The sequence below is a fragment of the Zymoseptoria tritici genome, chromosome 7, assembly GCF_000219625.1.
Source record: "Zymoseptoria tritici IPO323 chromosome 7, whole genome shotgun sequence".
NCBI classification, from domain to species: Eukaryota; Fungi; Ascomycota; class Dothideomycetes; order Mycosphaerellales; family Mycosphaerellaceae; genus Zymoseptoria; species Zymoseptoria tritici.
In genome coordinates, this window is record NC_018212.1 from 2,077,256 (window position 1) to 2,091,553 (window position 14,298).

The window sequence follows — 14,298 nt, forward strand, 5'->3', positions numbered from 1 at the left end:
CGACCAGAGTGAAGCTCAGATCCTCACAATGTTCAATCGTTCCGAGTTACATCCATACAACGGCATCGAAGACTGGTAGCACGGCAAGGATAACACGTTGGACGATGCAGGCAGTCTTGGCTGGAGAGGAGTTGACTCTATATCGAGACGTGGTCTTCACGACTCCTGACGACAGTACACCAGCCGTGGTGGGTTCTATTCAGGACCGGGAGGGTACGGCATGGAAAGCATCGTCAGACTACCGGAGGTCTTCAATACTTCAACAGCCGTCACCCGGCTTGCGGCGAAGAATCAAGACGCTGCAAAGACAGCTCATCCAGCATGACTCTCGAGCCGGGCAAACATTCACTGCTGCTGGCTCCGTTGCAAAGGAAGGGCGGCTATCGACAACGTGAAGGCCCGATCTGGAACAAGTCGCAGACTGTAGGCACATGTTCATGCTACCGACAAAACTGGTTGTCTTCATTCAGGTGTGGAGAGTGATTCTTCTCACGGAACAGCCGAAGCCTGCGTCACATTGCTGCGACTTCAATGCAGAAACACGAGCATTTCTCATCGCTCATAGTGCTATAACTTATGCAGACGCCGCATACACTGATTGCCGGCGATTGGCATGTCTTCAAGGCCGATCAACTTGGCTGTGTCGGCAAAAGGAGAATTCGATAAATTTTGGCCCTGGCAAAAACTTGCGGAGCCGTCGACAAGTTGACCAAAGTTCAACGCGGAGCATATCTCTCTTCTCGTCGATGCCAGACCTGAGCTCCAAGTCATACGGCGACTTCAGCGTATCGCGAAGGAATGATACACATCGCCACTACGTATCGCAGACTCTCTATCGTCGTCACCGCGCCAATTTCCATCGCTGGTAATACGCAAGAACTGTCCGACTGGAAAACTTCCAACCACATAGCATGCGTCTAGGCCGGTCTAACCCCGAGGCCGCGAACGACCTTGTCCAACCCGAAACAGATCCCTGGAGACCAGTATCTCCACATTCCGGGCACGGCACGAAGACCATTAGAACTTCCGCTTTCGAGTGCGTGACGAGCTGATCAACCACCAAGAATTTCCAGGAAGATCCAACGAAAGAGAAATTGGTGAGCGCTGTCTTCCCGCCTTACAGCGCACGATGTGAGGTCGCTGGTGCATTGTATCGGCATCAACAGACTGCACATCAAGGCGTGACTTCGGTAGCACTTCCTAGCGGTGCCGCGTGATTTTGCATTCCAGAGCGGCTCAAAGCCGAGGCCGACCGCTTTCGGCGGAATGTGTCTTCTAGCATCATGAATGCAACCATCAAGCACTTCGGGATGGACGAGCTTTTCATGGAAGAGCATCCCACTGTCAGATCTGGCCTGATCCCAGGCCAACAGCACTCTGTCTCAACCGCACTCTACTCTCGTCACTCAGCCACAGCCAATCCAAGGACCTGAAGAATGTCACCTATCGCCGTCCCGCATGGAGCTCGGCTCGAGCAAGACAGAGTTTCTGCAATGAGTCAGGAGCGAGCCATGACAGCCGTCTTGATGTACGGATTCGCAACAGGAAGCCGACTCTCTCGACCTCTGCCGATGACGCCCGAACGAGCCGTCGCAGATCTGGACAGCCTGCTCGAGCTTCAAACACTTCCCACCATGAACCCATGGTACAGGCAACGGAAGCCCTTCCGCCGTCAGATGCTCGATCACATTATCGCCAAGTTCGTTGGGAAGGTCGAGGAGGAGACTGGCAGCGGCTCCGTCATTATGCCATCGCCGCCGCTGCTCCTTCGAGGAAACGACGAAAGAGCTGACTTCATTCGCTTCCTCCGCCTCCTGCACGGGCTCGTTCAAGCGGATCCTAAAGCTCGAGACCTCGCGATGCGATCAGTGTACTTCCTCGAGGTACATCCAAAGCGCGAGAAGACTCTGTTCACAGTTTCACATACCGCAGCGACCATGCCTACAATCGAGCAAAATTCATCAAATGCGAAGGGGCCACTGGAGAGTCGGACCGCCGAAGGCCATGCTGAAGATGGCTCGGCAACAGTCTTCGTTTCCGAGCTATCATCAGACTGGACTGTTGTCGACATTGAAGACACTCAGAGCACCGTGTGCTGAGACCTTCCGCCTGGATTCCACGCACACTCGCATTCGAAGGACAAGGAGTCGACCGACCGACCGGTTCCGGCGTCGTATTCGGCTGGTTCTTTATGTCAAGGACAACGCACTTTGTTCACCGACATCAAGGCCCGGTGCGGCCTTATACCACCTTGTGGATGGGCTCTTCTGGCGGCAGGATTCTGCAAGACAACAACAACAAAACAATGTCAAGCTCAACCATGACCACCGGGTCAGTGACCGAAGAACAAGCCAGAACCGACATCGTCAATCTCCTCGCATACCCCGTCCTTACGCTTCCGTTCCTGCCAGAGGAGCTCGACATTTGGTACGAGAGGCGCAAAGAATTCTTTGGACAAATGCTGGATGTCATCAACGGTAGCATCGGAGAGAGCATGGTCCTCATCTGTAACAGGACAATGGCGGCTCGCGATGACGCCACGCCTCGACTGGATCCACGACACTGGAATGACCCGATGAAGGCTGCGTTCTTCCAGTCGCTTGGACTCGCGCACAGCCTCAGACACCATATGATTGTCCGCACGAACTAGGAGAGGCGAAGTCAATTGGAACCGAGAAATGTCTGTGTCGCCGACGACGAGCCGCCTTCACACAATTGCCTGGCACCGGAGTCTCGGTCCAGACTGCGACGGCATGTGCAACTTCGTTGTCCTTGATCTATGATAGCTTCTGCTCTATGGACATCTTGACCTCTGACCACGTCCCATTTTCTTTTCCCTCAATCTCACATAGCGACTCTTCCGCACGAGACATGCAGAACGTGATCATCGAATCGACAAACCGATCTCACCTCTGCGGCCGCTTCTCTATGGCGGCAGTCACCAGTTTCTGGTTCGGTGTTTTCCTGACCGTCTTCGGTTGATCTCATTGTCCATTTCCGGCACCGGTCGCATCTCGTCTTTGTCTCGACGAGGTTTCTGCCAGGTACAATGCCGCAAGTTATACATCCTGAGCACGTTTCCTGCATTCCACAACTCTTCATTCCAACCCGCATGTTCCGCAAGCATCGCGCCCAAGATGTCCACCACCACAACGACCACGCGCACGATGACCCGAGAGAAAGCATACAACGACATCAACCAGCTACTTGCTTTGCCAAGCATCCCATACGACATGACCCTGTGGTACAAGGACCACGAGGAGTTCCTCGGACTGATCTTTTCGACTCTTACTGCCAGCATCTTCGAATCCATCAAGGACTTTGCAACAGACAAGCGCTGGACTCGCCACAATGTGCTGCCGGTGGTTGACGATATGTACCGAAGCCGCCCGATGATGGGATACTTCATGGTTGAGCTACTGCTCGCTCATAACTTGTTGCATGATGCGTGCAAGCATAAGGAGGGCGTGCCGACCTCGTGTGCTTTATATCAAGGATAGCGATGAGTTCATCATCGGACACGTTCACCGGAATCGTACGTACATTACAGGCAATCAAATAGAAGCGATATGCACGTACATCTTGCATTCGTTCCGACGTTCTCCATACAAGCATAACAACGCCATGGTAGCGCTGCATTCAGCTTCCCCAGTACGAACCCAATTCGACTGGCCCGGCAGCGTGTTCTGCGGATCAGATCCGTGACGAGCAACCTCAACCCGCGACGAAGGAAGCCGTGGTATGTCTCGTTGATGGTCTCACCGATGTCCGCCCCACTCTTGTCTCTCGCTTTGTTTGCTTGCAGAGCTTGACCATTTCCGGCCAAGACCTGCTGATGCCCGTTGTCCTATTCACCCAGAGTTTCCTTCCGTTTCAGTCCCTGTATATTGATCTTTCTTCCCACAATCCAAAGCCAAGACAGTCCACTCTGAAATCAACTTCCCCAAGCACCACCACCAACATGTCGAACAACATCGGAACCGCTCGTCCATTGACCGAAGAGCAAGCCATGTCGGATCTTCACATCCTCCTCTCCCTTCCGACTCTGCCAACCCTGAACAGCTGGTGTAAGTACCGCTTCTGCTGATCACGTATCTCCAGTCCTCGCTCCTCAGCCCCACCTGGACTTCGCTCATGTACACTCTGCTGACGACCTGACCCAATGATCAGGCGACTACTACAAGGAGTTCTACTGGGTCCTGCTCCACGAAACCTTTCAAGTTGCCCTGGCAGGAGTTGAGCCTGCTGCCGCCGCCGAAACACTGATCAGCCTGATGCGTTTGAAAGAAGAAGGCGAGGAATCGAAGAAGAAGTATCTCTTAGATGCCATTTGGGTAGCTCACCGCGCCAAGAATGATGTGCCCGGCGCTGATCCGTTCCGTCCTCGGATGGCGCCAACGGAGTCCTGAACAGTCAGCACACCTCTATACTTTGAGATCGTCGAATGAAAATTTGCAGTTTACATGGCACAGTGAACAAGGTGCTGTCCATGAAAGTCTCAGAGCGAGTCAACCCTGCTGTAAGTCCCCCCGATCAGCAACGAAGCGACAACTGCCTCGCTGTACCACGATGTGAGGTAGCGTCTGGGAACGACTCGTTGAGAAGACAAGTCGGCATTGACAGTATGCGATCATGGTTCGGCCTTTTTCCTCTGCCGCTTTAAGCTTGTCCGCTTCTGGTCTGAATGTCCAAGGTTATTTTCTCGATGCAAAATATTTCCACGCCCTTTCTTGCCCGAGAAGCGTGCTACCATGACAGTGGTCGTTTCTCAGAACTCATCGCAATATCGCGGTGCTCGATACGGTGCAACGATACATCCCTTGATGTGACGGAGTTGTTCTAGGTTTACATCTCGACAGAAGTTGTTCCAGGATTCCCTGCATCGGGACTCAATCGTCAAAATCCTTCGTGGAATCTCCATCCGTCTTCAAGCTCGGTGTTGCCCTCACTTCGGAGTACCGCTGATCTCAGTCAGAGAGTGCAGCTTTCATCCCACATCTCGAGATCCAAGCAGGACCGAAGACAATTCATCTGACGATCGTAGAGGCAGGGCAACCAAGGAACTGAGCGCCCTCAACCCGTTCTCGATAAGCTCTCCACGAGCGGACTTCGTGGCGGCGGTAATTAATATGCCCAAGCATATAGAGCGCTAACGGGTGGGCTTGAGCGGCCGGCAAATAAAGCGACAAGATGTCAGGAAGAGAGACCTGGAGCTGGAATCGATAACACAGGGCATGCGTCATGGATCGCAGCGTGACGGAAACAGCGGCCAAGAGTCATGCAGGTTTAATCTTCGTGTCAAGAAAGGGACGGTGCCATCGAGCAGATATTTCTCCCAAATGATCGCATCAATACTGTTTACTCCGTCCGATCCGAGGGTGTGGCTGTGGATCTGGCCCTCGATCCCCGCAAGCGACTCCTTCCTTTGGAGGTCGCAGGGATGCTCTGCAATGGGTCAGGAGTTTCCAGAAGCGCCCTGAGTGCACAGTAGTTTGCTTTGCAAGCCTTTGTCTGGTTGGAATCTGTTCGTCTTCAGGTTCAGTCTCCATTTTTTGCTTGCGCCATCAGCGCTTGGCCATCGAGCACCATGAGTTCCAGCGCACTCTCAAGCGATCTCACTCCGGCTCAAATCCAAGCAGCGACCCTTCTACGGAGACTGCTCCGTGATGACGAGCTTCCGATCGATTTTGCAGGATGGTGCAGCACCAACGAAGACTACCTTCCTGACATCTACAACCACGTCGCCACGCTTCAACGGAAGACCGAAAACGCCCTGTACTTGAGCTTCTGCCACAGCATATACCTCGATCTTCCACCAATGTATCGGCCACGTGTCGTACCTGCCCACACTGAAGCGAACCAGGCCCTGCTCCAAACACACACACAGAGTGCTAAGCTTCTCGAAGACATATTGGCTCTGAGAACCGACGAGCCCTGGCACAGAAGGCTGGCAATACGTACACTTCGCTTTCTGTTGACTCAAAGAGGGAGAGCCCGCAGTGAGTTTGAGCCATGGGCTACGGTACGGGACAGGATGGGATGGGCGGTGGACGATGAGCCGGAGGATGCTGAAGGATATCAGGGCGTTTCTGGGTGGAATGCTGCCTGGCTGAATCGACGGCCAAGACGAAGGCCGTGAAAGGATGAAGCGTAGACATAGCAATTGTGCGGCAATCAAGAATGGTGATGCCAAGCATGACACCGGACGTGCCACTCCGGTCCTCGGATGCAATTTGAGATGCCTTCGCTCGTTCGTCAGAGCAGAGAGAATACTTGGCAGCAGTCGCGGCGAGTGAGGGGTCATTTCGGGTGGTCAGGGATAATCAAGTCAAACTTTCATATCGTTCACATCACCCGCTGAAGAGCGTCTGAAAGCAGTGCTAGCGGGGTTGAGTCTTTGACACTTGGCTTGCAGAGCCGGACAGCGGCGAGACTCCGGGTACGTTTCTGCCGTGAAGTGTCAAGATGATGTTCTTCCACTTCCGTTCAGCAGCAGAGGAAGAAGCTTCCGCCTGCTTTGAATCGGAGCCGTCCGAAAACCCCGTAGCAAGCTTTCCGCCGGCTCACAGGTGGCAAAGTCGCATCGACGGGCTGTTGTAAAGCTCCAGAGTGTTCTTCCGCAATTCTCTCGATTGTTATCGAGCAAGGACAAGGTATACTCTTCCACGAAGCAAACCCGGCCGCAGGTAAATACAGACTTGCTTGCGCGATCTATGACCCTCTCAGGTCATTCTCACTCCACAATCCTAACTCCGCCATGGAGAGCAACGATTCTGCTTCGACGAACCCCCTCATCATCTCCAACGAGGAGGCCCACCGCCTGATTGACGAAGTCATACTTCCCAACGAGCTACCTTTCAACTTCAAAGGCTGGTGGACATCTCACCTGCAGATCCATTCAGTCACGCTGGAGCAGGTCCGCCGTCATCCCGGCAACGAGACCCCACGTCCGGACCACGGGTATGGTGTTCCCTTACCAGTATCTCCAAAGGAACAAGACCCTCTGAGCTTCTTGAACCATATATGGGCACACGAGGACAGAAATTCGCATGCTGCCTATGTTTTTGAAGAGATATGCTGGATTCGTTGGCGCCAGGGATCCCTCATAGAAATGAGACGACGAGTCGCCGCCTTTTCTGCAGAAAGACGGCCCAAGCAAAATGGACTGTACGAGACGTACCAGGAAGTCGAGAGCAGATTGGGCAGGAGTCTTTGAGGTCATGACGGCGTTGAGATATGTGGGACGGCCGATAGCGGGATAAATGATCACGCTCAGTATCAATATCGTCCTCATTTATTGCCGTCTTCGATCATTGCCTCGTTTGAGAACCAAAAGCCGCTCGTTCACCACATGGCGTACGTGGAAGCTTCACTCGGGAGGATGGAACCGTGTCGCGCTGTACGTCGATAATACCAGCCTTTTCTCGAACTCTTCAATGGTCCCATAACGTTTGACAAACTTTCAATCGAGCCTTCCAGTTGTCGTGCTTTGTCCGACGCCAGAGGGTGCTGTGGCTCAAAAGCGGCCACATTGCTCATTCTTACGCCAACAACCCACTCTTCTTGTCCTTGCAACCCGGAGCTCTCCTCAAACAGGTCTTGCAATGTCGAACTTCTCAAGCCTCTCCAACTTCGTCCACCAACAGGAGGATCCGCCAACTACCAACAGATGGTTTGCAAATCGTCAGTCGACGACTTCTGACGCCGCTCCCAGGGCCGACCTGGAATTTGTTGAGTCTCTCGTCGTGATGAAGGATATCCCTGATGATTTCCAAGCATGGCAAGTGGACACGCAATACCTTCTCGATACAGTCCGCTGACCACTTTCTCCTTGAATACAGGTACAGAGTAAATCCAGAGTGTCTTCTGGTCAAAAGATCTACTCTCCAGAGGCAGGTCGACTACTACGTCGGCATGACCTCTGACGGATTGCGAAGCACAACTTCCATGTCCCTGGGGATTGACCGAGAAGAATTGAGTGACGACAACCGTGTCCTTGCCGACTCCGTCGTGGGCCCAGCCGAACTCATGGCGTGGATTGTGGAGATTCGCATGTGGCGTTTCAGGTGGTGGTCGACAGCCAAAGAAAAGATCTGGACATCCGCCGTCATGCCCGACGAACGTGGATCTGGCCGTCGTGCAGCTGCTCTGTATAGAGCCCAAGTTCGCGGCCGGCATCCAGTCGACGACATCCACATTCCAGGACCGGATGCCTTCCTCCTCATCGACCAACTGGTGGATTTTCCTCAACTGCCGGCTGACTTCCAGTCCTGGTACGACGCTTCTCCGGACTATCAAAAGATCACTCGTGGCCAGCTCCAGTTTCGCGGCGAGGTGTACAATGTCGATTCCCACTACGGCATGGACGAAGGTGTGCCGATGGCCGAAGAGATTGAGATCGAGCCAATGAGTGAAGCCAATCAAGCCTTGTACCACCAGGATACTCCTGCAGCGATCCTCTTCCGTCAGGTTCGTTGGTTTCGGACCTTGGCGCCGAGAGCGAAGGAGATGGAGAGGCGGACTTTGGCGTATCGGAGGTACAGACAAGGGAATGAGCGTGATGGGTACGAGTCATACGCTGCAGTCAAAGCGCGACTGGAGAGCATGTTGTAGTGTCTGTCATGATTGGAATTGGGTTTGGCGGGTATGAGGCGTCGGGTTGAAGGCTGCAGCAGCTTTGAGCACCATTGTGAGTGATAGATTTGGCATCCTCTTGCGGTGTCTATGCGCGAAAAATCATGCAAATGAGAGATTTTTCATGTTTCTCCTTCCAGCGGCCTGCTCTTTGACATGACCAGTTCCATTCGACCCGTCTCCAACGACGACAATTGTGGATATAAGACCAGATACAGGCCTTACTTGTTGTCCTGGTCCTTCAGATGTACGACTGCGAGGACGGCAAATTTGAAGTCGGATTGGGAAGTTCAAGGCTGCATACGGTCCGGCTCTGGACCACACAGCATCTGACGATCGGCATGATCGGACGCATCTCGATCTTCCACAGCGGCGAACGTCTGGATCTGTAGCTTCGATCTCAGAAGTCCATCGATGGCAAACTCTTGTTCGTGCCATATATTTTGCGGAGGCTGCACCAAGCTCTGGCAATGTGAGAAACGATGCAATCTGCTGTCATCTTCCGCCTGTGCCACCCGAGTAGCGAGGCAGAGCTCTTACCTAAGAAAGCTGTCTTCTGAGATCCTCTCGCCCTGCCTTCGCTCTTTGCAACATCAGTTCAGCATGGCGACGCCTCACCAATACGCAGAGAACGAGCAGACGCCCGCATTCGTCTCGCTTCAAGGCCTTCTCAACGCACCTAGAATTCCGGTCACATTGGACGACTGGTGCGCTGAGCACCGAAACGAGCTCTTCCGCGTGATAGCCTGGCTGCTGGATCTCCTCCATCAGAAACGAATGGAAGACCAGATCCTTCGCAATAGGAGCTACGAACTCGGCATCGTACCTCCTGACCAATTCGCTCAATCTGACGGCCTGTACACCATTTTTGACATCTGGGATGGGACCTGGCGAGATACGTCCATTAGAATTCTCGACATGATTCGCGCCGTTAGACACCTTAACGTTCAAATGTTTTGGATCCATAGCAATATGCGATTGGTAATGTTGCTGCGGCAGGGGATTCAGTGGACCGGGACGGAGACCATGGCGGAGATCCATCGAGAACTTGTACGGAGGCTGCAGGGCTTGGATGCGGTCATATCGTCGGGCTGAGCGCCCAGCAAGGAAGAGCACAAGAGGTGGCAGTGAGGTTTGGGGGGTAAAGCCGTCGTCATTAAAGAAGAAAATTGATCTCCAAGTAATTTCGATCTTCCGCCTTCCGCACGGCCCAAACCGACTCTCGATGGCTTTCGTGATCCAGGCCTCGATTATGATTGCCGGCAATAGAGTCCAGATTCGGCAACATGTAGTATTCTCTGCATGTATGTTGAGTAAGATTCCGAAGTTTCTTTCCCTCCGGTTAGCTTGTTTGCAAGCATAGTAGGTTCCAGATGAAAATGGCCCGCCGACGGCAAACAAATCGTGTTCATCTGGCTTCTCACTTTTCTCACTTTTCGAAAGTCCGACCCAGACACATCTTCCACAATCTTGCTGAGTTCTACACAGTTTCGTCGGCATGTCCAGCCTTGTTCCTCCGGAGGATGCCCACGAACAGTTTCCCTGGCTCGAAAAGTGGTTCGATCCACCCGATCCGGCATCGATTCAAGCCATCGACGACATGATAGCAGCGAGTGTCCTTCCTCGCGAGCTGGATACCTGGATGGCCGACCGCAAGAACGATGCATACGTCATCGGAGCGTACGTTGCGATGAAATTGACATTCTGCATCGCCGACAACAAACTTGGACGTTCTATATCTGTCCGGTACAGCATTCCGATCCCACCAAGCTTCGCTGCCTCGCCTATCAATGCTTTCGAGGAAGTCGATCTCGATGATGAAGATCTTTCGGCAGACGATATTTGGCCGCCATATCTCATCTTGGAGATGCTGCGACAAATCAGAAGCTTGGAAGCTCACACGTTGTGGACCCTGGAGAGGTTGAGATCAAGAGTCCTGCTTGAACGAGAGTATGCGCGCGGTGTATCTCCGGAAGGAATCGAGCGTGACTTGGTACGCCGGTTTGCAGATCTCGAAGACGAGCTAAGATACAAAGCGGACAGAGCGAAGATTCCGAGGTGATCTGGATAGTCGAGGCAGAAGGACGATGGTGCGGACCGCAGTCATCCAACTCCTGCGGACTTCTTGAGGCGCGGGAGCTGGACGGACTGATGCCCACATCGGGACAAGACCTTCTGCTGCTGCAGACTTCCCGGGAGGAGTTCCCACTTCGGAAGTGATGATGTGGTCTTTCTTGGGCCCTCAGGTACATGAGGTCTGTTCGAGCCAAGGAAATGCTCAACGGGATATATGTCGTCGGTTCGAGGAGATTGGGATTCAGTTGCGGTACCAGGAGAAGACAACATTCACCCAACTGAGGACATGGGGATAGCTTTTGGATTCGGTACTTGGTCCGAGCGCGTTTTGGCAACCAGCACCCTGTGAGGACAATGCTGCACAGCCCTGAAAGGCGGCAGACTGACCCGTCCACTAGCATTGAGATTGACTTGGAAGGCTGAGCAGCAGTGCCGTGGCGATGCTCAAAGGAGAAGGACCACGGCTGTAGAGAGAATACGATGCCGGAGACATATCGTCATCTTCCTACCTTTCTTCTCGTATGCGTCGCAACCAATCGTGGTGTGATGAATCACTGTCATGTAAGTGGTGGTATCGTGTTTCATACAGAAGCCAGACACAATCCAAGCACTTTGCGATCGTCTGCAGCGTGTAGGGTTGTGCGGGGCGTGTCAAGCGCATGTAATGATCCACGCAATTCCCTGTATATCTTAAGTGCACTTCGTTCGGACGTGCGCTGTTGTACGATGGTGCCTGACGGTTCCCAGCATACTCCGTGTTGTCTTTGTTCCATGGTTGGTATCCTGTTGCATGTCATAATGCAGCTTGGTCATCTTCTTCCTCCACTTCGCTGGTTCCATCCGCAGTCCAACCTCAACATGAATGAGTACAAGCGACGTCCAGACTACCTATACCTCCACGAGGACATGGAAGCGCCCAGTCCGGATTCCGTCGAACTCATCGATGATTTGCTCGACGCTGGGACTCCTCCGATGGAGATGACGCTCCCACAAGACGACATAGATCGGATCGCGATCGGAGAATATCTGTACTGGAGCATCGATTTTCTGGACGAGGACAAGATGATGGCTCGCGAGCTCAGCGCCAGACACAGTGCACTGACACCGCCAGAATCAACCACCTCCACTGTAGATGTGCGGCACATAGCCGCGCGGTCCAGTAACGATACTCGAGCTGATCCGCCGAGTAAGGCTGTGGAAATTTCATACTGCCTGGACGATGGAAAGACTGAAGTGCACGCTGGCGCTCAGAAGGAGCCACGACATCATCGGTATCGGAGAGGCGCAGGACACTTCGGAGAAATGCGTTCGGCCACGTGAGGTCGAGGCTAACTTTCAAAGGAAGAGAAAGGCGTATCGGATGATGTGGTGGGGAAGCCTGGTTGGGACAGAATTGTGATATTGGGAGGCTTGGAAACCGTTCGTCCGAGTTTGCGTGGGCAAATTCGATTGCTCAGACCAGGCTATGTTCAAAGTGCATATCGTCCGGTTGTCGTCGCTTCCAAGTTTCCTCAGATCACCTTCTTTTTTGTCCGTTCTTTCCTCGTGGATCATGCATCGTTCTTGTGTTTTGTAATTTGAAGGTGCAGAAGTGCTCCTGGGCAAGTGCTTCTGGAAGAGAAGTGGTCGGCACAGTGCAGCATGGGGGAGGTAGGTCCGCGTGTCACTTCCTTTGAGCTTCGGGAAAGGTAAGAGATGTCCGCTGTGCGCTTGCTTAATCTTTCCGAAGCCACACCTGAATCTCACTGGACTTGCGGCAGTGACAGTTCGATTGGCATGCGCTTGGAAGCGTGCTTGTCCAATTCCCGAGGGCCAGTGTGCGAAAGATTCCACGGTGTGGAAAGACGGTCCATCTACCCTTCCACCAATTGAGAAAGTGAGGTGCATGTACCACACGCCTGCCTCATCTCGCCAAGACGGGCTGGTCTTGCGGCAGCGGGGTCCAGCCGACTCTTTCTTCGCCATTCCCTGGGACTGCAGTCGTCTTCGTTGACACATTCACAGCGTCACCCGTCGTGCTTCATCGCATATTACTACCACACATGTCGCCCGTGCAGTCTTGCTCGGTCAACTCTCACTTGACCTCCATCGAAGCACCGCATCTCCACCACCGCCGCTTCCTCAACTCAGCCACAGCCTATCACGCCGGAGGCATTCCAAGATGTCACAAAGCACCGAAGTTTCCCTGGAGCGCCACGATCCACAAATCGCCATCGACCGTCTTTACGATCTCCTGCGGGTCCACAACCGCCGCAGCGAATATCCCTGGTATCAGGTCGAGAAGCAAGATGTAGAGCTTCTCCGCGACATCATCCTCAGAGTATTCGATTTCGAATCCTCGAAGTACGACACTTTCATTCTTCAAGCCAATGCTCGAGGTATCCGCGTCGAGACGCCCGTGCAGAACCCCATGTGGGTAGTCCAGCAAACAAGGCTTGCAGGGCAGTTGGAAATCTGGGCGGCGATCTGCGGTCTGGTCGACTTGATGCACCATTTCAGGCGGGCGATGAAAAGAGCGGAGCCAGACCATGAGACGAGGCTGAGGAAGCTCGCGAGGACGCGATGAAGGGGGACGATATGATGTGCTGCAGGGGACAGCATCGCTCGTCTGGGTGATCGTGGAAGAGTGGATATATTGTGGCTGTCAACTGGGTTTTGCTCAAGATTGGAGATGACATTCATTCTGGCGGAGATGAGAAACACGGATGGAAAATGCAGTGGGTATTGATTCAAGCCGCTCGTCGTTGCATTTTTGCATTCTTTCACATGTTTTTGTTGCTGCCTGAGGCGGACTTGTTGTTTACTGACGACCTTTCTTCACTTCCTCTGCTGTCTCGAACACCCAATACCAACACGAGCTCCGCATCACTACTCATCCATCCTCAGCATCAACCAAGCCAAGCACCTCCTTACAATACACAACATGACAGACGCCGCTCTGGAAGTTCCAAGCGAGAACAAGCCGTCTCCAGCTATCGCCGCCCTGGACGAACTCCTCGCTGGAAACGCTGGCTACAGCTGGTACAAAGTCCAGAAGGAAGACGTCCAGCCACTCAAAGACCACTTCCTCCCGATCATGAACGAGATGGTGCGCAAATACGACACCGCCGTCGCCAAAGCGAAGGAATTGGGATTCGTCGCCGATCGCAAATACCAGTCGATCGGAATTCGCATCAAGCAGGTCGAGACTGGAGACGAGACGAACTTGGCCGGGTTCATCTATGCCCTCGTCATCAGCTCGCGCGAGATTGTGAGGCTGACGGCTCGACTTGATGGGAGGAGGAAGAACTATCTGAAGTCGAGGCGTGGGAGTGAGAAGACTGGATGGGAGTCTGTGGGATCGGTGAGGCGTCGGAAGAATAAGAAGATGTGAGCAGGATGACAAGAGTGGGCAGGCAGCTTCGAGGATCGCTGCTCCTGGGGCGACGGCGACCGGGAGGAACAAAGGCCGTTGTCGTCGAGCCAGGGGTACAACACACAATGGTCTTGTGAGGCGGAGAAGAGGAACAAAGGCAGCTTCAGCTTGTCTATAAAATCATGCTGGACGCGCATCGTATGGACGGGTTTCCTTCCTCCTGCTTTAGCACT

At 53.4% G+C, this 14,298-nt stretch overlaps 3 protein-coding genes across 3 annotated transcripts; all 3 read left to right on the forward strand.

Moving 5' to 3' along the window:
• Nucleotides 1-1,493: 1,493 nt before the first annotated feature.
• Nucleotides 1,494-4,409, forward strand: MYCGRDRAFT_94717 (uncharacterized protein; the record flags this gene model as incomplete). Its single annotated transcript, XM_003850797.1, has 9 exons — nucleotides 1,494-1,528; nucleotides 1,652-1,883; nucleotides 2,139-2,233; nucleotides 2,314-2,635; nucleotides 3,204-3,376; nucleotides 3,496-3,535; nucleotides 3,632-3,739; nucleotides 3,914-4,067; nucleotides 4,171-4,409. The coding sequence occupies 9 exons, from the start codon at nucleotides 1,494-1,496 to the stop codon at nucleotides 4,407-4,409; spliced, it is 1,398 nt and encodes a 465-aa protein (XP_003850845.1).
• Nucleotides 4,410-5,587: 1,178 nt separating this feature from the next.
• On the forward strand, nucleotides 5,588-9,729 carry MYCGRDRAFT_94718 (uncharacterized protein; the record flags this gene model as incomplete). The annotated part of the gene is made up of 7 exons (XM_003850798.1): nucleotides 5,588-5,820; nucleotides 5,907-5,999; nucleotides 6,416-6,439; nucleotides 6,727-6,960; nucleotides 7,597-7,683; nucleotides 7,848-8,564; nucleotides 9,237-9,729. 7 exons carry the CDS (start codon nucleotides 5,588-5,590, stop codon nucleotides 9,727-9,729), a joined length of 1,881 nt encoding a protein of 626 aa, XP_003850846.1.
• A 403-nt stretch (nucleotides 9,730-10,132) lies between these two features.
• Nucleotides 10,133-14,083, forward strand: MYCGRDRAFT_94719 (uncharacterized protein; the record flags this gene model as incomplete). Its single annotated transcript, XM_003850799.1, has 5 exons — nucleotides 10,133-10,314; nucleotides 10,387-10,627; nucleotides 11,515-12,026; nucleotides 12,715-13,122; nucleotides 13,597-14,083. 5 exons carry the CDS (start codon nucleotides 10,133-10,135, stop codon nucleotides 14,081-14,083), a joined length of 1,830 nt encoding a protein of 609 aa, XP_003850847.1.
• Nucleotides 14,084-14,298: the final 215 nt, after the last annotated feature.